The sequence below is a fragment of the Palaemon carinicauda genome, chromosome 11, assembly GCF_036898095.1.
Source record: "Palaemon carinicauda isolate YSFRI2023 chromosome 11, ASM3689809v2, whole genome shotgun sequence".
NCBI lineage: Eukaryota > Metazoa > Arthropoda > Malacostraca > Decapoda > Palaemonidae > Palaemon > Palaemon carinicauda.
This window is the reverse complement of record NC_090735.1, coordinates 69,973,040-69,994,019: the sequence shown is the minus strand read 5'-3', so window position 1 is coordinate 69,994,019 and position 20,980 is coordinate 69,973,040. Positions and strand designations below refer to the sequence as shown.

The following is a 20,980-nucleotide window of genomic DNA, read 5'->3' as shown; positions in this document are numbered from 1 at the left end:
TCCTCCTCTATTTCCTCTTCCAGTACCACTGTAGCACAGATTGCAGACTTTCTACTTTATCTTAGAAATAATCGCATCCTTTCTGCCTCAACCATTAAAGGCTACAGAAGCATGTTAGCTTCAGTTTTTAGACATAGAAATTTAGATCTGTCTAATAATAAAGATCTTCAAGACCTACTCAAGTCTTTTGAGACTTCCAAGGAGCGTCAGATCACTGCTCTTGCTTGGAATTTGGACGTGGTCCTTAAGTTCCTTATGTCTGAAAGGTTTGAACCGTTGAATTCAACCTCACTCAAAGATCATACACTCAAAACTCTCTTTTTAGTGAGCTTGGCTACCGCAAAGAGAGTTAGTGAAGTACATGTCTTCAGCAAAAATATCGGCTTCTGCTCTAATAAAGCAGTATGCTCGCTTCAACTTAGTTTTTTAGTCAAAAATGAACGACCATCTCGTCCATGGCCTAAATCGTTTGAACTTCCCAATCTATCTGAAATTGTTGGGAACGAAATTGAAAGAGTCCTGTGCCCTGTAAGAGCTCTTAAATTTTATTTAAATAGAACCAAAATGCTGCGAGGTAATTCAGAGGCTTTATGGTGTTCAGTTAAAAAGGCCTCCTTACCTATGTCTAAAAATGCGTTATCATATTTTATTAGACTTTTAATTAGAGAGGCTCACTCTCATTTAAGTGATAATGACCTGAAATTGCTTAAGGTTAAAACTCATGAAGTTAGAGCAGTGGCAACTTCAGTAGCGTTCAAACAAAATAGATCCCTTAGAAGCATTATGGACGCAACCTTTTGGAGGAGTAAATCTGTGTTCGCTTCACATTATTTAAAAAATGTCCAGACTCTTTATGAGGACTGCTACACGTTGGGACCATTCGTAGCAGTGAGGGCAGTAGTGGTTGAAGGTTCTACCACTACATTCCCTTAATCCCAATATCCTTTTTCTTCTCTTGAAACTTTTAATTTTTTGGGTTGTACGTGGAGACTAAGAAGTCTTCCGCAATCTTTTGATTTGGCGGGTGGTCAAACTTGTTTCTTGAGAGCGCCCAGATCAAGGGTATTGATGAGGTCCTGTTATAGGGGTGTTCACCCTAAATATAACAGCTCCTAGAAGTCTTTCAGCACCCTGAGTGGAACGCTGGGCTTCATAAGGATAGCGGACTAATGAGGCAGAGTAATCATCAGAGTCAGCTTCCTTATCAGGTACCTATACTTAAGTTTGTTTTTGGATAATTGTCAAAAACTCTTGAGCTTATATTCCTTTAATGTTTTAATACTGGTCTCTACCCTCCACCAAGGGTGTGAATTAGCTACATATATATCCACCGGCTAAGCTAAATATTTAAAAATGATATTTTCAATTTAAAATAAATTTTTGAATATACTTACCCGTTGGATATATATAATTAAAGGCCCCCCCCTTCCTCCCCGATAGAGACCCTACGGACTGAGAAGAACTGAATTCCTGGGGAAATATATGCGGTATCCTGCCGGCACTTGGCGCTGGTGTTCACACCCAGCAACCACCATGGCGATCGCTCGCGAGTTTTTGGAATCGGTCGACCGTCGGAGACGTTAGCTACATATATATCCACCGGGTGAGTATATTCAAAAATTTATTTTAAATTGAAAATATAATTTCTCATTGTTCTCAGAAAAATTAGATTCTCTTATGAAAAATCTATGGTTTGTGACACAGTAGTTCTTTTAACCCTGGGTCACAAGATATGAGGATCTGCTTTCCTTCCAGGACTGTGTATCATAATCCCAGGTTGTTAGCCTGCTAGTTAGGGGGGCAGGACTTCCTTTCTCTTGAAGATGACTCTTCTACTAAATACAATGGTTTGTACAGTATTTGCGTTGGAACAAATCACAAATTTTAAAAGTACACAGTAATTTATATTTTTCTTAACTACCTGTACTGTATACAAACCTAAGTTCTTTTAGGTTTCACTTCCTGCTGCACATACCCTGCAAATCCCTTGCAGAATAAAAATGCAGGCTAGAAGAGCTGGTTGTGGGGGCCAAGCATGCTCCTACCGGAAACTAGTGATAGCTACCAGCATCTTGATAATTTCTTCAGTGGCCATTTCCAGCTTTTGCCAAAATCATACCCTATGAGATGAAGACTTAGGTTTGTATAACTAGGAAAAATACAAATTACCTTTAAAACTTGTGATTTTAATTTCATAAATTATGCCATTTCATAGGAAATTGACGATAGCCAGTTGAACATCAACTAGTCTTATCATCATGAGAACTATTGCTATTGTATTTGATTTCTTTTGTGTGCAATGGAAATATCTCCTTCCTAGTTCTTGGTGATAAGGAGACCTTAGTGGTCATGTTTTACTTTAACTTATGAGCTGCTACTTTGCACAGTACTGTATGCAGTAAACATGTCCTTTGGTGATTGCTCAGAAATTAATACTAATTGGAACAAGGGCACCATTTCAAGCTTGTATCTGGAGAGGTCATCAATGTGCTTGCTAAATGTTCATAATTTCTGCTTTATAAATGCACACACTTTTTTAAAATTATATTCCTACATTAGTTATTGATTGACAGTAATATCTGCCGGGCTATACTGTGGATATGGAATTAGAAATCAGGTTTTTCTAATTAAGATAAGGTATTTCCCCAAGTGTAACTGGTGTACTATTCTTGACAAATAAACAATTAATATGTTAATGTATAGTACAGTAATTGTTTGTATCTGTGACACAAATTTTATAATGCTGCTTGGACATAGATTTCTTTACCTACCATTTCAGGATTGGCCATCTGAGATAGAATTTAAAGTGTATTGCAGGGCTAACCTAGGCTGGTATAGCATATCTATTGTATGGATTTCCTGTTTGCTTTTCATACAATTATTATCACAAAATTTTTACTTTATTTTCCCTATGTGGAGTACGCATGAAATGAATTTTCTCCTCTCTTTTTGCTGCACTGTCTCTGACTGAACTCTTATTAGGTGTAGGTCTTTATAAAAAAGAAAAATATTGTTTCGTTTTTATTTTCTGCACTTACTTACAGGTATTCACTTAGTGAAATTATTGTATTCATTTTGCTACTTCTATATCTGCTTGTTTTCTTCTGACTATTTTTCATTCCTTATCACAAGCCCAAACTATCTGTTTTGCAAGTCTCGACACTTCATGTACTTGCACCATGAACCTGATTATTCTATAGGAAGACCTTTTAAAAATGTTAAATTTCCTTGCAAGTATCTGTGTTTCCTGTACCTTAAGCAGTACAGGCTTTATGTGCTACCTATTTTGCAATTCAGAGCACTTGTAATACTGTCCGTTTCTACATTTGGTACACAATACTGATTTCACAACCTCACATTGTTCCGACATGATATACAAACCTCGTAATCATTTGATATAGGAATTCGCTTCAGCTCAGTTGAAACAGCCGAAGAGAGAGAAAACCAGGCAGTTGTGCTGATTGGTTGGCTGGCGGAATGGGGCATAGCTTAGCTCCGCCCCCCCATCCCCCCACCCCCAGCGCGCTTTCCTCATTCACTCGCTCCGGCTCAATGTGGATGGTTGCTCTACTCTCCGCTCTCTACGCTACAGCCTTTTGCCTTCTCTTGTGCTTGTGTACTAGTGATTGGTCTTTGTTATGAAGGAGAAAGTTACTCTTTAAATGCGATGTTGTGCAGACCGTGGCGGGCAGGCGTTGAAGTGTGTGGCGTTCGTCACCTTCTGTAGACCCGCCCATGCTCTGCTCGACATGCAGGGGAAAACCTTGGTCTCAAGGTTCTCCTTGCCGTAGTATGAATCCTGGCGGCCATTTTGGGAAGCCCGGATTCATATCCTGTCGGGGTTTTCTAGCGTTTTGCTGGGGGAGCGGTTGACCTTAGCGCTCCCGCTATTTCGGCGATCCCGAGAGACACCCTACAGATTGTTGTTACAGATGACGACAAGTTACCCGGTAAGAAGGGGGAATTTTGGGCGTCTCTCGGATTATCAGTTAAGCTTGACTTAAATTTGAGACGCCATTTAAATATGGCGGACGAGCTTCAACAACGTTATTTGAATGATACGATTGTTGATGAACACATGAATGTAATCGAGTTTGTAACAGGGTTGCCAGGTTGGCCTTTTTCAGCTAAATATATCAAATTTGGTCTTTTTATATTTGAAATTGGTGAGCCTTTAGCAATATCATAAAGGTTGGCCTTAAAGGCTATACCTTTGGCCATTTTTAACTTCTTAAAGCTGCAGTTGATCAAAATTGGCCTTTTCTCACTTAGGAAACCTGGCAACCCTGGGTTGTAACTTTATCGACTCCCATGTTCACTGATGCCCCTGTTGGTGTTGACTTTGTACCTGATAAAGCATTTGTTCCTGGCAAAATGCAAACCTTTTCCAAGGGTAAAATAATTGCAGGACTCCTTGTTAAAATAAGGGAGAGTAAGGTTTTAATCACTGAGATTTCTTAAACGACTAATGGCAAATCCTTTACAGCTTTGCCTGCAAGTCAGTTAAGATTAAAATCTGCCAAATCTTCTGCTGATAAGTAGTTAGAATTAAGATCCGCCAAATCTCCTGCTGATAAGCATTTGAAATCAAAATCTGCCAAACTTCTGCTGATGCAATGTTTTTCAGGTTCACCATGTTCACTGACCACGGCTCTTCCTACAGACATGGCTCAAGTTGTTCATCCTCATCCAGTGTCGGCTGCTGTTGCCTCGACCAACGTTCCAGCACCTTGGAGGGGGCACAAGAAGAGTAAGTCTGGGCGGTATTCCTCTTCTAGTTCCTCCTCTTCGTCTTCATCTTCTGACTCTGACTCTTCTCCCCCAGGGGAAAGAGGAAGAGGAAGAAGAGGAAAGTGAAGAAGGCCAGGAAGGCCAGTCGCAGTTGAAGGGACATGGCGCCCCGAGACACCTTTTCTCCTCTGGAGAATGAGGACGATGTGCGAGATTCCCGCGTTCCCTGCACTAGTGGGATAGTTCACGCCAAATCTCGCGCAAGGCCTCCATGCACGACAACCGCGCTCGAGGGCGTAGGTATCGTCTCCCAGAGCATGGTGACGGGGTCCTCGGGCCCCCAATCTACTGCTCAGACTCGAATTGAATCGCTCTGGAGCCGGGAAAGGAGAGTCCTTGCTTTGGCACTAGAAATCTCAGCTGTGGTCTCTCGCGAAGAATCCGCAGTACGCACGACTACCTCCACGGGGGTAGCCACGCGGACCGACTCAGCGACTCGTTGTCGCATGAGCAGAGAGAAGGCCCAGACAGTCGCGCACTCGACTCTGGCCTGGCATGGAGCCACCTCGCGGCTCAGCCTGCGGCATAGGGGCCGGTCGTGCACGACCAGGCTAGCTCTCGCTCATACCAGTCGCGTGAGATGCAGCCAACCTCCATGCTTTCTGGCCATGTAACAGGTGAGGCCGCGCGCACCACTCGCGCGACTAACCTGTCTACACCACCTGGTGTGAAAGTTCCCAGCAACCCCGCTCGTGCTCGAGCTCCTTCGTGAGCTTCGTGGGGCTCGCAGCGACCAGTCAAGCACTCGGTCGCAGTGGAACCTCGATGCATTCCGTCGGGGATGAACCCTGCCAGGGTTCTTCCTTGACTCCTGAATACACCCCTGGTTCGGTCCTATGACCAGAGCAAGGGTATTCATGGAGGATGTCATCCCCTGTGCAGCATGTCGCTTCCCCTACACCTACGGATGTAGCGGAACCGAGGGATCAGCCACTTCCACGGTTTTCACCGGCCATGGAGACGGATGATTCCAAGGTGAAGTCGCAGTTACTAGAGGTCATTAACCCCATGCGTGAGGTTAATGGCCTCAGGGCTTCTCTTGAGGTAGTGTCTGAGATAAGTGTACAGCCTTGGAGATCCTATGGGGAGTTTCCGAAGGCAGTTCACGGCCCCTCACATTATCCTGGTTGGGACATGCTGCTCGAGCATTGGACCGAGTGAGTGACCAGATCGCAGGACCTGGTGATCCGCCTAGGAGCCAAGGCTCGAACAAGCTTCTCCCTCAACCACTCCAGCGACAGGAGAGGTACTATGTCACAGAGTCTTCTGTGTCTTGTCCTCTTCCTCTCGACCCCGCGGTCGGAGCGCTTGCTGGGGGTTCCTCGGTCGAGAGCTTGAAATCCCAGAGAGTGGCCATCTCGGCCTCTGAGGTTTCAACTGTGGAGTCCATCTCTGTTGCTGCTCTCAAGGCTGTTCCGTGGCACGACTACTGGTGTGGTATGGCCACAGTGTTCGCGCGGGACACATGGAACAGTACAGGAACCTGGCTTTGTCTGGTGGGAAAGCTGTTGCTTTTCTCTTGGACCAGCTTGCTACCTAGTATGCCAGTCTGATCCTCAAAAACGCGAGGCAGTAGCCACTCGTTTGGTGAGACAAATTGGTTCAGGAGAGGCCCTGGCACTCAGGAACGCTCCTATTAGAGCTGCAACTTCTCTCTCTCCACCAGAGGAAGTTCGGGCCACACGGGATAAATGGCGCCACCACTCGAAGGACTCCATTATCCACCAGGCGCAAGCTGTAAGTTTCAAGGGACCTGGTCCTGCGAAACCGTCCGCAGCCAGGCCAAGCCAAGCCCACGGGAAGGGGCAAGGGTACCACTGGTCGTGCTCCTGCTGTTCCTGTGCAGCCGAGACCTGCTCCTGTTCAGAAGGGTTCTGCCCCCAAACAGACGTTTCAGCCTCCCTCGGGAGCTCCGCCACGTCGGGGAAAGAACAGGGGAAAGCAAGGGAAAGGGAAACGCTGAGATTGGCTTTCCACTTCCCATGCGGCAGAGGGTAGAGGGATGCCTATCGCGCCATTGGGCGATGGGGCAGCACCTCGGGGCCGAGGAATGGGTAGTGTCAACCCTTCGCGAAGGGTACAAGCTCCCATTCATGCTTCATCGCCCCCCCCCCCCCCATCCTACACTCCAATAGCGTTCCACACATACACTCCAACATCCCTGAAGGCTCTGGCCTTGGAGGCGGAGGTCCAGGAAATGTGGGAGAAGGATGCGCTAGAAGTCGTACATGATCAGTTACCAGGAGGTTGGAGACCGATCATCAACCTTTCGCCATTGAACAAGTTTGTTCAGCAAACTGCATTCAAGATGCTAACAGTTCGCACTGTGCTGTTAGCCATCAACAGTACGACTTTATGCTTTCGATAGACTTGAAGGACGCGTACTTTCAAGTACCAGTTTGTTGGTCGTCTAGAGAGTACCTTCGAATCACCTTCCAGGGCACGGTGTACCAGTTCAAAGTCCTGTGCTTTGGACTGTGCACAGCTCCCCAAGTGTTCATGGGAGTGTTCATAACAGTAGCAGCTTGGGCCCACTCGAGGGGCATCCGCATACTGATGTACCTCAACGACTGGCTGATTCTCGCTCCCTCGCAGGAGCAGTTGAGTCAGCATCGAGCCTCGCTTCTGGCAGTCTGTCGCGATCTGGGGATCGTGGTGAACTGCAAGAAGTCGAACCTCATTCCCAAGCAGAAGGTGAAGTATCTGGGAATGCTGATCAACTCGGCATTCCAGCCCTCCAGTGGCAAGCTCTTCTAGGTCACCCCTCCTCGCTGGAGAAGCTTGTTCCTTTCGGGCGGATCCATCTCCGTTTCCTTCAGTGGTGTCTGAAGGAGCAGTGGTCGGCAGCCATCAATCCTCCCTCTCGTCCGGTCCTCATGGTACGCGAGGTAAGGGAGGATCTCCTTCGGTGGCTAAACGAGGAGAACCTCATGAGAGGGTTTCTCATAAACCCTCCTCCACTTCAGTTCCGTCTGTTCATAGACGCGTCCACGGAAGGTGGAGTGCACACCTGGATGACTTGGTCGTGTCAGGTGTGTGGTCGGAAGAGAAGAAACACCTGCACATCAACGTTCTGGAAATGATGGCAGTCTCGAGAGCACTCTTTTATTTCCAGACCTGTTGGAGAGTGCACTCGGTAGTGCTGATGAGCGACAACATGTCCGTGGTCACGCACATCAACAAGCAAGGGGGCACGCTCTCACATCCCTTGCAGCAGCTGACGAGACAGGTGTTTCTGTGGGCAGAGAGTCAACACATAACTTTGTCAGCCAGGTACATTCCAGGCAAGAGAAGTGTCTGGCAGAAACCAGGTAATAGGGGCAGAATGCTCTCTTCACCCTTGGGTGGCGAGTCGAGTACTCGACCTTTGGGGAGAACCATGCATCGACCTTTCGCAACACCGCACAACGCCAAGCTTGCTGTGTTTTGCTCTCCAGTACCAGATCCCACGGCTGCGTTTGAGGATGCACAGCAACATCCTTGGGATCTACCGGATTGCTACACGTTTCCCCCCTTTTTGCTTGCTTCGCGCAGTACTGTACCGGGTCCTAGTAGCTCCAGGACTCAGGATGACTCTCATTGCTCCACTATGGCCACACATGGAGTGGTTTCCTGATCTGTTGTCGCTCCTGGTCGAGGCACCGCGAGAGCTACCACACTGGCCCAATCTCCTTCGGCAACCGTTGTTGAACAGTTAGCACCAGGCGGTGCAGTTGCTCAGACTTCACGTGTGGAAACCATCCAGCATCTCCTCAGAACACGAGGCTTTTCGCGACTCGCTGCGAGAGAGATGTAAGGGTACCTTAGAAGATCCTCCTTCTCAGTCTACCAGGGGAAGTGGTTGGTCTTCTGTGATTGGTGTACAGTAGTCTTTCTTCGCAGAGATAAGCTCCTTTTGGTTTCTGCCATTAAAGGATACAGATCTGCCCTTGCAATGGTGTTCTGTCTGAAGGGCATAGATATCTCCAATGCCCTGGGGATTTCTATGCTCATTAAGAGCTTCGAACAGTCGCGTCCCCCAAGGGAACTTCGAGTTCCCCAGTGGGATGTCACCTCAATTCTCGGCGGGTCTCTTACTCGTGTTAGATATGAACCCTTGAGCTGTGTCTCAGACAGACACTTGACCTTTAAGACTGTTTTTTCTGCTAGCCTTGGCATCGGCAAAGAGAATCGGGGAATTACACGGCCTCTCCTGTAATGTCACTCACGCAGAGGGTTGGAAGGAGATCTCCTTGAGTTTTGTGCCAGAGTTTGTGGCCAAGACTCTGAACCCAGCGATCCACGATCCCAGGTTCGAGGCCTTCAGTATTCCTTCCTTACCGGATGTGGCGGTTCAGGTGAGAGGCTTCTCTGTCCCGTCAGATGTTTCTGGCGCTATCTTAAGCGAACTCGGCGTCTCAGACCTGAATGTCGATGACTTTGTTAGCACCGGCAGAACCAAGAGGGAGGTGTCAAGGAACACGATATCCTTCTGGATCCGTGAGACCATCCGCAAGGCATATGAGACTTCCTCAAGAGTCCAAGCATCAGCGAGGGTTAAAGCTCACGAGATCAGAGGCATTGCCCCCACACTCGCTTTCAAGAGAAATCTTGCAGTGGGCCAAGTGCTGAAGGCTGGCGTTGGGAAACACCAGACCACCTTTACAGCCTTTTACTTGAGGGAGTTTACGCACAAGTCCTTGGACACCTTTGTTCTTGGCCCTGTGGTAGCAGCTCAAGCTATTGTCTGACCTTTCCAGTTCCTCCGGGACAGGGACGTCTCTTTTCTTGATTTTATGGTATGTTTGAAAAGCAGTCTGCAGGTGATCCAACTTTCTCTCTGTCTCCTCCCTTGGAGTTCCATACATTAAGACAACTCTTCCCAGGTAAGATTGCTAGAGTTTGTTTACAAGTATTCTCCCCCCGTCTTCTGCTAGGCAGGGAAGACGATGGATGCATAAACCCTTTGCCATTTGGTTTTGGAGTTTCATCCAGTCACTGCGACCCTAGGGTCGAATGTCTTTTCCGTTCACGCTCTCTGGTCGCACGATGCTCTTACACATCGCGCGGCGGCTCCCAGTCTCTCAGACCCCACCATCATCATGTCGGGTCAAGAGACAGGGGTGGGTGGATTTAGTCCTCAGCTCTCATTCAAGACCAGGTCTATATCCGGGCAGTTAGCTGTCCACAAGCAGCAAAGGCAGACCTCCCACCAACCAGTGAGTCTTCCGATATTAAATGATTAGGTTTGTGTATAGCATCGGAACAAATGGCAATTTGTCCTAAATTGTATTTTTCCTTGCTATACAAACCCGTAATCATTTAATATAAATACCCGCCTCTACCACCCCTCTCATGTTCCACATTGAGCCTAAAGCGTTTGAATGAGGAATGCGGGCTGGCGTTGGGGAGGGGGTGGGGGGGGGTGGAGCTAAGCTCCGCCCCATACCGCCAGCCAACCAATCAGCACAACTGCCTGGTTTTCTTTCTCTTCGGCTGTTTCAGCTGAGCTGAAGAAAATTCCAATATTAAATGATTACGGGTTTGTATAGCTAGGAAAAATACAATTTAGGACAAATTGTCTTTTTTCATTGAAAGCAATGTAGTGTAAATTCAGGGGTATCTCTGCAACTAAAGTTTCCTTGGAGGATTTGATTAAATTCCTAAGGATATTTTGGAATAAAAATTATCTTTCCCATCTACCAAATGATGTACGGCAATGTTGTCATTGGTCCTTCAACATACAGTCCTTGATATACCCAGCAGGTCTGTTGTATAAGACTAATAGATCTTTCATATTAGAGAAGCCCCTAGTTAGAGATCCAGTATGCTGGAACTTTAATACACTACATTAAGCCCTCTAGTTAAAAATGCAATGCTGTTTAAGAATAGGTTCTGAAATTGAATGGTTGGCAAGTCCACCATAATTAACATTAGCATCTAATGCAGAAGCCCCCAATAACCTACCCTCCATTATGCTCACTCGGCTGATCTTGCTACTGTCAGTGATCAAGAATTCCTATAGCTATATGAACTTAAGATGATTTGTAATACTATGTAAACTGGTTCATGTTTTTTAAAGCTTTCAAGTTGAAGATTCTTCAGCTTGAACCTTGGTAAATACTAATTTTTTCATGTATTGCCTCAGTTGATCGTCCTTGTCTATAAGGCTGGGGATTTTGCTTTGAATAAATAAAAGAAAATTTTAACTAGCATTTAGTAGATATAAATTACTTTTATTTTCTCAAATTGAGGCCTTTCTCCCTTTCCTCTGATTGAGCTCAGACACTACAATTAAAGATAGAAAATTATATGATGGTAGGGTGAGAGATTGAATGATACACCTCACTTGATTTGCATCTTTCCTCCCCCGGAAGAACAAGATATTGTGTTTGGATATTATTTACTTTAATATTATTCGCTAAAATAGTAGGCTTTAATAACAAAGTATATAGTACAGTACTGTACTGTATAATGGTTCATTGTAAACAAAACTTTTTTTCAATACTGTACAGTAAAATTGTTATATTTAGATGCACTGTATTTCAGATATTTCATTAATGTTAATCACATAAGCTTTATATTTGAAAATGCTTTCTATTTACAGTGAAGAAAATGTCTGGAGATTATGTGAGTATGTCCAGTGCAAGGAAGCACAAGACCTGGGCAAATGTTATGTGGCCTTTATCAGTAACGAGTCCCGCTGTGTTCCTCTTTGGAGACAACGAATAGGGAAGTCAGAAGATAAGCTTGTCTCCTGGGTGTGTATAAGTTTCTTTATTGTTTGACAGTACTGTACTTGGTTCTTTCTTTTTTATCATATCCATGTGTTTTGGCATTTTTATTATTCTACTACAACCCTCCCCCTGCAAAAAAAGAAATGAAAGTCCCTTTAGGGAATGTTTCGTTGAGAAATATTGGTTTAATCAGTCACAGGTACTGTAATGTTCTGTTTTTCTGCCTTATGAATAATTGAGTTCAAGAGCCACTAGCTCGTAACTCTAGCTCATAAATTACTCTTGTAGTGTTGGTTCAGTGTGGGTATAAGCTAAAGTTAGGGTTTTGGGGTATATTTTATTTATTTTGATTGTGTATTCGGATGGTTGTATATTTTGATTTGTACTTAATTAGATGAAGAATGTATGTTTTAGCATTTTTATCTCAGTAATCCTCCCTTAATCTTTTTTTTTATTCGGGATAATCTTATGGCCAAAGTTAGAGAAGGCTGGGGTATGGTTTGATATTCTGGATGATAGTCAGTGTATATTTGCACTTATTTAAGGCATAATTGCACATAGAGATTATGCACACAGACCATATTGTACTATTTTGAGGTTGGCCTCTATGATAATGTTCTATTACGATGGTGACAATTTGTCAAATTGTTGTAATTGTAAGTTACATCAGATGAAATTAATATGGTTTCTTGATTGATTAGATTATATATTTTGATTCCGAGTACTCTACTGTATAACTTGAGTATGCAAAATAGAAACGTTTCAAATGTTAGATTTGGTACTTTCAAGTTTTTTCCAATCAAATTGGGAAGTGATTATTTAATGTTTTGAAAATACTGCGCATTCACTTTATTTTTTATGAAGTTGACATATTTTTGTTTCCAAAATATAGTGTTACGGTATCATTCAGTATTGCATATAGACCAAACATGTGATCAGTTATCAGTTCAGTCTTGTTAAGTTGGTTAAATATTTCATTATCTGTTTTTGTAAGAATCCTGTCAAGGAACATCTCCAAAAGATAATGGTTTTAGACCCGCATCATTTTTTTTTCCAAAAATACCCAGTTGTTCTGTAACTGGAATACAAACCTACGCTATTTATTAGGGGTATTATTTATGGCGAAGCTGAAAGAACGAGCCATTAAAATTTAGTGAGGGTTAACTACCCATCCCGCTAGTTAGCGGGGTTAGGGGGTTAGCAAGCTACCCCTCCCGCTCACACACCTATGACTGAGCTCCTTTTACCTTTGACTCGGAGGGTGAGTGGTTGTTGCCTATTTTTGAACTGCCATTAACCTTTGTTTTTTTAGCTTTGATTTTTCTCACTATACCTATGGAAACATTCTTAATGTTTTTTATATACTGTATATGTTGTAACTTTCCTTTGTGTATGTGGCTGTGTTTGTGAAAGCGCAGTACGGCAGGTTCTCAAGGCCAGAAAATCTCCCCTTTTGACCTTTCCCCCTTGGCCATCAGTCATCCCGTTGGTGGATAGCATTCTGTGTGAATCCGCCGCCATCGCAGGGGAATCATCATCATTTGGATACTCCTTCGATCAGCTGTTGTCGTCGCCTTCCCCTCTACGTGGATTCTGCTGAGGGAAAGGAGAGCTTGACTACGGGCTTGCTCTTTCTCAGGGTCATTACCGTTCACCTTTCATGGGCGGCCAGCAGTATACTCTGTGGGGGGAAGGGGGGAGCACCTTTCCCATTCGCGGGTTAGGTTCTGCTTCCGAATGGTTTCTTTATTAACTAAGTGAAATTATAATGGTTTGTAATTTAACTTTTTAAATATGTAACTTCCCTGGTAGTTACATATATATAGCTTTAATCTCGCGTTTCGATGCGTCACGACAGAAATTCAAATTCGTGGCGATCGCCGCCATGACAGTAGGTGGTCATTCATGAGCTCCATCACTCGTAGGCTATCAGAACCATTCCCAACATTCTTCAGAAATTCTCTGTCGTTGATCGAGTCAACACCTCGGGAATTCGTTTCGTGAATATATTACTTTATTCTACAATTTGGTAAAGTACCTTTTGTCTGATTATTATTAATAGCTTTCGCTGCCTTTCAACTATCGAAGATATTATATAGGATAGTTTTTTGCTGGTCCAACTGTGACAGTTTATTTGAACTTGATTTTCAAGGATAAACAAGTTTTCAAACCCAGTAATGGCTCTTCTGTTGTTAAACTTTGGGTGTTGGGCTAGAACGGCTTTTGAGCTGCTTTTTCTTCCCACACTGTAATTAGCAGGGAGCATGTATGTATTTGTTTTCGTTCCTTGTCTGTACATTGAAGGATCAAAAAAAAAATTTTCCCCCTACTTTATTAACGAACAACTCTTAAAGTTATAATGGAAGGAAGACATTTTCTACATTAAACATTGTGATGTCACTATTTTGTAACAAAACTCTTAGCAGAGCGGAATGTGATTACCTTGAAGGAATTTAGTCCGCCATCGTGATGACGTCACAATCCTGTGACGTAATCTGCATGACGAAAGAGTATAATAGTATGAATTGCATTATGTGAATTAGTTTCTTTTCTTGCAAGAAATTTTTAAAATATTAGCTTACTAAGCATAAGTATGTTTATAATGTAGGGAAATATATTATTTTCAAGTACATGTATATATTTGTCCTATTAGTATATTTCCCTTAGTCAATTTTCAATTTAGAGTCTTTCTCGAGCATACAGTCATTTTATGCTTATGCTTGTAGTATTTCTAAGGGAGATGTCAAATATTAAACGATCGATTTTGTTTCACAATACTTGTATCGTTATTTAATTTTTCGCTTTTTAGAATACTAATATTATTCATATATCCTATTGTATTTTCATTCTGGCCCTTGACTAAAGAGGATAATCTCTCGCAAAGGGCAGGTCTATTATGATCTAATGCGAAATAGTTTAAAGTGCTAGTATTCAGTGGCACATATAATGACGCAATGCAGTCAATGTACGATACGTAATACTCTTGACAATTGTTTTTTGTTTTCACAATTACTTTTATCGTTATTTTGTATTTCAATTTTGAGAATACTAATATTAATCATATATTTCTATTGTATTTTCTTTCTACCCCTTGACGAAAGAGTATAATCTCTTGCAACGGAAAGGTTTATTAAGATCTAATGTGAAATAATTAAAAGTGCTAGTTTTCAATGTCAGTTCAGTGGAGGGTACGTCCGTTCGTGTCCGTCATAATCCCAGCCGGGGACCTCTTCCATGCTCCCCAACCCCTGGGAGAAGGAATGACGAAAGGCCAAAAGATATGTCAGTCTTTGATCAGCGAACGGACGTCCCCTCGAGCGATCATGTTAACGATGTACAGATCGCTCCCCCTCGCCATAGTAAAGACGAGGTTAAAATGTATGCTTTTTCGTCGGATAACGCAAAAACCGATACGTGGTTGGCGTCAACCACTACATTCTAGACCACTCAAGAGACGTATGTCTCCTAATAAACCCTCCTGCAGTGACTGGTGTTCACCGGAGGCATTCCTTTCGGACGAAGACGACGTGTCAGCACCAAAACAATTACGTAAGACGCATAGTCTGTCGGATGAAGAAGGTGCTCAGTTTACGTCTGTACACGCTCCTTCCCTTCCCCCAGATTGGGAAATGTGACAGGGTCTTTCCCCTGGTAACCACCTGGACGCAGACGCTAATTCTGTTGACAATCTTTCACAACGATCGATACAAGCTAGAAGTATCAACAGTTGATGATAACTTTCAGCGATCAGTACATCGTTCAGTTAGCGCACACGGCGCTTATCATGTATCTGCTTTGACGCTTACGATTCTCGGGCAGAAAAATTATACCTAAAAGAATCTAAGGACAACAATAGACCAAGAAAACGGTCTTCCGATAGTATCGGGCAGCGTAGTTCTCCGATACTCAACAACGCTCCCTCGCAGCGATCAGCTCGCGTTGCGGCAAGCATTAGGGCGGACGCATGTGGCAGTCTGGTCTCTTCCTCACAGCATTACAGACGCAGACGCCAGTCTGGTCTCTCCCTCACGGCATTACAGACGCAGACTCCAATCTGGTCTCTTCCTCACGGCATTGCTGACGCAGACGCCAATCTGGTCGTATGCAGCACTCTGACATTCAAAATTTATCCATTCAACAAGATAGTCAAACAGTTGTCTCACCTTCGCGTTCTGCGGGACGCATGCGTCAGCCTGGACATATGCTGGATGAAGACAGTCAGGTTTTGTCTCCACGTCATGATAGACAAGCAGTTGCCTCTTTTGAGCCACTGACCAGACGTGATACTGACGCTCCCTCACGGCTCGCGGCAGACTCACATCATTCGGAATGCATGCAGCAGTCTGGAAACTCACGGCAAAGTAGACGCATGCGGCAGTCTGGACATATGCTGGACCCATGCAGACAGATTTTGTCCCACGTCACTATAGACAAACAGTTGTCTCTTCTTTGCGATTGACTGGACGCGATACTAATGCTTCCTCACGGCTCGCGGGTAGGATCTGGAGTGGACCATCTGGGAAATATGCTCTCATTGTCCTGATAGTGGAGAATGCAAATTTCCTTTCCAACGTATAATACTTCCTTGAAATTCTCAAGCAGGTAAACCAACAAAACAACCAACAAAAATCATAAAGAAAATCCCACCTTCAAATATATATCCTTCAAACACTGACTCCCCATCCCCTGGATATGCTTAACCCTCCCCCCCCCCCCCGACACTGTTGACGACCTATAATTTGAATAGGGAAAGTTCTGCTGATGACCTCGGAACGGGAAAGAACCATCCTACTGATATTCCAAAATCAAGTAATTTGGGTAACGCAAGGAAACTTTGAATCCTTCGTGTCACCCAAATTCCAATAGAGACAAACTACGATCATCTCTATAAAGCTTTTGTGTGCTATGGATGTATAAAAGAAATTTGGATGAAACTTGAAGATGAAAAATGGGATTCATGGATATCTTACAGTAGTTATGACAAAGCATTTAGTGCTATAAGTAACTTGAATAATATTAAAATTAATAACTTGAATGTCGCGGCTGCTCTCTGCGATAAGGTACCAAAGGATTTGGATGTGTATAGGCCTGCTGATTAGTTGGAAAAAGACGCGGATTTAGTTGTGCCCTCCCACAGAAAGCCAAAACCACCAATGTGGCTGATAGTTGACTTAAAGGGGGTTACAGGGAATTATTTTAAAATATGCAAATTAATTCAGAAAAAAGTAGGAACTATTGCACCAGGCGATATACAGTATCCCGTTTTGGAAAAAATAGTTTCCTTATCCATGCCAAATCAAGTACACAGTCTGTAATACTGTCTAACATAAAAACAACTAATGATGACATTAAGTTAGATGTCACACCCCACCTAAATTTTAGATACGGAAGGGGAGTAGTTTTTAACAGAGACCTGTATGAATTTACAGAGGAGGAGATACTGGACATATGTCTACTAAATGTATGGATAGTTCACAAAGTCCCAGGTTCATCAATGAGAGCGAGGCACCTTCTTGCGGGTGAACCAGGTGTCGAATTCCTCCTCCAGTCTCATGGGCGACCTGAAGGGCGTCCTCGGCGGCGCCCATGCGAGGGGGTCTGAACTCGGTGAATTTTCCTTCTCGGCATCTCCCCCGGTCGCTGACGTACTTGAAACACAGATCCAAGATGCAGGGGAAGAGGCCGTAGTGGGCTTCCCCACATCGGATCGTCGGTAGAGACGGACCCTGCTGGCACCAGGACCTCGTCTCCCGAACACACTTCCGTCCCTCCCTCAGGCCCCCCACTTGCCTGAACCGACACAATATCCCCACCAACAGACATCACAGACTCCTGGGGAAGAGCAATGGGCCGCTTCCCCGCAACGGACTTACCTCATCCCCTACTCTGGGTAGGGGAAGGCGGCAGAGAACCCCTCTCCGAAGAGGCATCGGGCAACGTTAGGGGCGAGGCAAAGCTGGACTTCTTCGGTGATTTCTTGGTCGCCTTCTTTTTCTTAGTGCCGTAGCGCACCCACTGAATTTCGTTCCAGGACTCGCACTGCGGACACGTGGCAGTAGGGGAAAACACACTGCCCCTACACAACGAACACAAATAGTGGGGGTCGACTTCCAGCTTGGAAAGAAAGGCCCCACAAGATTTACCGGCCATAGGCCCAGGGCAACGGCGGGGATGCTCCATACAGCAACACAAAAGTACCAATCGACGCAGGAACGCAGAGGGAAAGGTAGGATAAGGTAAGGTTTGAACACGAGGGGACCACGTGGGTACCGCGTGAGACACAAAGGGTCGGGGGACACCAAGGGTCGCACTGGGTGAAGAGAGCGCGGCGTGTAATCACGTCGCGACCAGAAAACTTACTGGAGGTCGAGACCTGAGCGAGCACGCTCTCTGACCCCGGGTCGCCTTATGGCGGGTATCCCTCCGCCAGAGGTTCCCCCGCATAGAAAACGGAGATAGGGTAAACTACACAAAATTCTGGTCGGTTGGGAGGAGATCCCAGATACTCCTAAGAAAGTAGTTCGAGGTAAGTACTGTTAGGAAAAATACAAATTGCTTAAAATTTGTGAAGTTCCAGGATGCTGATGTACCTTTCCAAATTATTATTGAAAACGAAATGATTAAAGTCAGACCATTCAAGCAGAAGCCACTGCAATGCTTTAATCGTTTTAAATTTGGGCACCCGTCTAAGGTTTGCAAAAATGAGAAAATGTGTGGTATTTGCTCCAGATCTACCATGGAGAATATGCACTTGGAGCTAGGTGTTTAAATTGCAACTCGAAGGATGGAGCCAGGTGTTTAAATTGCAACTCTAATCATAAATCCACATACAAGAGCTGCGAGCTATATAAGTTGGAGGAGGCTGCCCTTAACAAATCTAATTTAGAACATATAAGTGTGGGACATACCAAAAGACTATTAAATAAATCAAATACCTATGCTAAGGGATTAAAATCAAACCAACCTAGTACTGCCAATAACTCTAGAAAAAGAAATATACCATCTGATAAAATGTCAAATGACGATGTAAGCATATTACCTCCTGAGGCTTTACCACGGTGTATTAACACTATGTCATTGCCCATTTCTGTACAGCCTTTGTCCTCCACTTAAAAAACTAGTACAAACCTCTCTCAGGCCATGTTCTTGCCTAATTTGATGGAGGTTCCACTTAAGTCCAACTTACTTGATGCACCTGTAGTGGGAAAAGAGCAAAAACCTAGAATTCCACCATCTATTAATCGTAAAAGAGAGAGACCTCCATCTCTCTCTCCCCCCTCCATTAGAAACATTAAAGATGACATCAAATAAATTTGATGTTTTGTCTGGTGATGTTTCTAATGAACCAGAAGATTAACTGAATAAATCAGAAATTCAAGTTGAGGTCCACCATCCACCTCAACAAATAGATCATAAGGACACAAAGAAAAACAAAAACATAAAACCCAACATATCAAGACCATCTCTGAGGAAACCTACAGGTAATAATGTTAGATTAAAAACTGCTAATGGGAAGACCTCATCCAAGATGTCTTCCAGAAATAATCCAGTTTTCTCCTCCATTTTGCAATGAAATTGTCAGGGTTTAAGGGCCAAATATGAAGAGCTTAAGCTCCTAATTCATGAACATTCCTCATAATTGTATGGTTACAGGAAAGTGAGCTTGATCCTAACACTCCTAGTCCTCGAGAGTATGTTAGCTATAGAACACCATATAATCAACAAGCTGGGAGCCATGGCGAAAGTCTCATGTACGTTCGTCGGGATGTTCCCCAATTACCTTTGTCTATTCGTACACCCCTGTAGGCAGTGGTTGTACTAATTGATATAGGGAGAAAATATAAAATATGCTTTCTGTACTTACCTCCAAATGATAATATTTTATATGATGATTTAGTAGAGGTCATTCAACCACTCCCTCAACCTTTTCTCTTACTTGGAGATATGAATGGTAGACATCCTTTATGGGGTGATGTTTTGGCAAACACAAGGGGCAATATTATCTCATCAATTGTGGAGAATGAGGATGTCGAACTCCTTAATATAGGAGAGCCCACACACTTCCATGTTCAGACAGGTACCTTGTCATGCATTGACATTTCAATTGCAAGCTCTAACTGCCTTCTTGATTTCGATTGGAGGACATTAGATGATTGGCATACTAGTGATCATACACCAATCATTATAATTACCAACAAGGGTCTGCCTTTACAAAGATCGCCACGATAGAATCTTGGCAAGGCAGACTGGGTTAAATTTTGTGAGCTAAGTTAAATAGAGGGGAGTGCAGAACAGTTTATAAGTATTGATGATGCCATAGACCTACTGAATGGAACTCTCCATACAGCAGGAATCAATTCGATTAAAATAACCACAGGATTATTCAAACGACGACAAGTCCCGAGGTAGTCTTCAGAATTAACAGTCTTGCACAGAGCCACCAGAAAATCTCTGGCTAGATTGCGTAGATGCCATACATACATATACCAAGGCACTTCCCCTAATTTGGGGGGGTAGCCGACATCAAATAAATGAAACAAAAAAGGGGACCTCTCCTCTCTACGTTCATACCAGCCTGACAAGGAACTCGACCGAGTTCGGCTGGTACTGCTTGGGTGTCACAGCCCACCCTCCCCCTTTATGCACCCCAGATGAAGCTTCATAACGCTGATTCCCCTACTGCTGCTACCTCCGCGGTCATCCAAGGCACCGGAGGAAGCAGCAGGGCCTACCGGAACTGCGTCACAATCGCTCGCCATTCATTCCTATTTCTAGCACGCTCTCTTGCCTCTCACATCTATCCTCCTATCCCCCAAAGCTTCCTTCACTCCATCCATCCACCCAAACCTTGGCCTTCCTCTTGTACTTCTCCCATCATCGCTTGCATTCATCACCTTCTTTAGCAGACAGCCATTTTCCATTCTCTCATCATGGCCAAACCATCTCAACACATTCGTCTCCACTCTAGCTGCTAACTCATTTCTTTCACCCGTTCTCACCCTCACTACTTCGTTCCTAACCCTATCTACTCAAGATACACCAGCCATACTCCTTAGACACTTCATCTCAAACACATTCAATTTCTGTCTCTCCGTCACTTTCATTCCCCACAACTCCGATCCATACTTCACAGTTGATACAATCACTTCCTCTTACAGAACTCTCTTAACATTCATGCCCAACCCTCTATTTTTTTACTACTCCCTTCACTGCCCCTAACAATTTGCATCCTTCATTCATTCTCTGACGTACATCTGCTTCCACTCCACCATTTGCTACAACAACAGACCCCAAGTACTTAAACTGATCCACCTCCTCAAGTAACTCTCCATTCAACATGGCATTCAACCTCGCTCCACCTTCCCTTCTCGTACATCTCATAACCTTAGTCTTACCCACATTAACTCTCAACTTCCTTCTCTCACACACCCTTCCCAATTCTGTCACTAATCGGCCAAGCTTCTCTTCTGTGT

General features: G+C 44.1%; 1 protein-coding gene across 11 annotated transcripts in view; it reads left to right on the top strand.

The window, feature by feature from the left end:
* The window catches only part of tun (tungus), a 285,848-nt gene that overhangs the window by 159,984 nt on the left and 104,884 nt on the right, over positions 1-20,980 (top strand). For all 11 annotated transcript variants that reach the window (XM_068383106.1, XM_068383102.1, XM_068383098.1 and 8 more), the window contains one exon: positions 11,378-11,531. In XM_068383106.1, the coding sequence (XP_068239207.1) occupies positions 11,378-11,531 (154 nt within the window). The remainder of the gene's footprint in view (positions 1-11,377; positions 11,532-20,980) is intronic.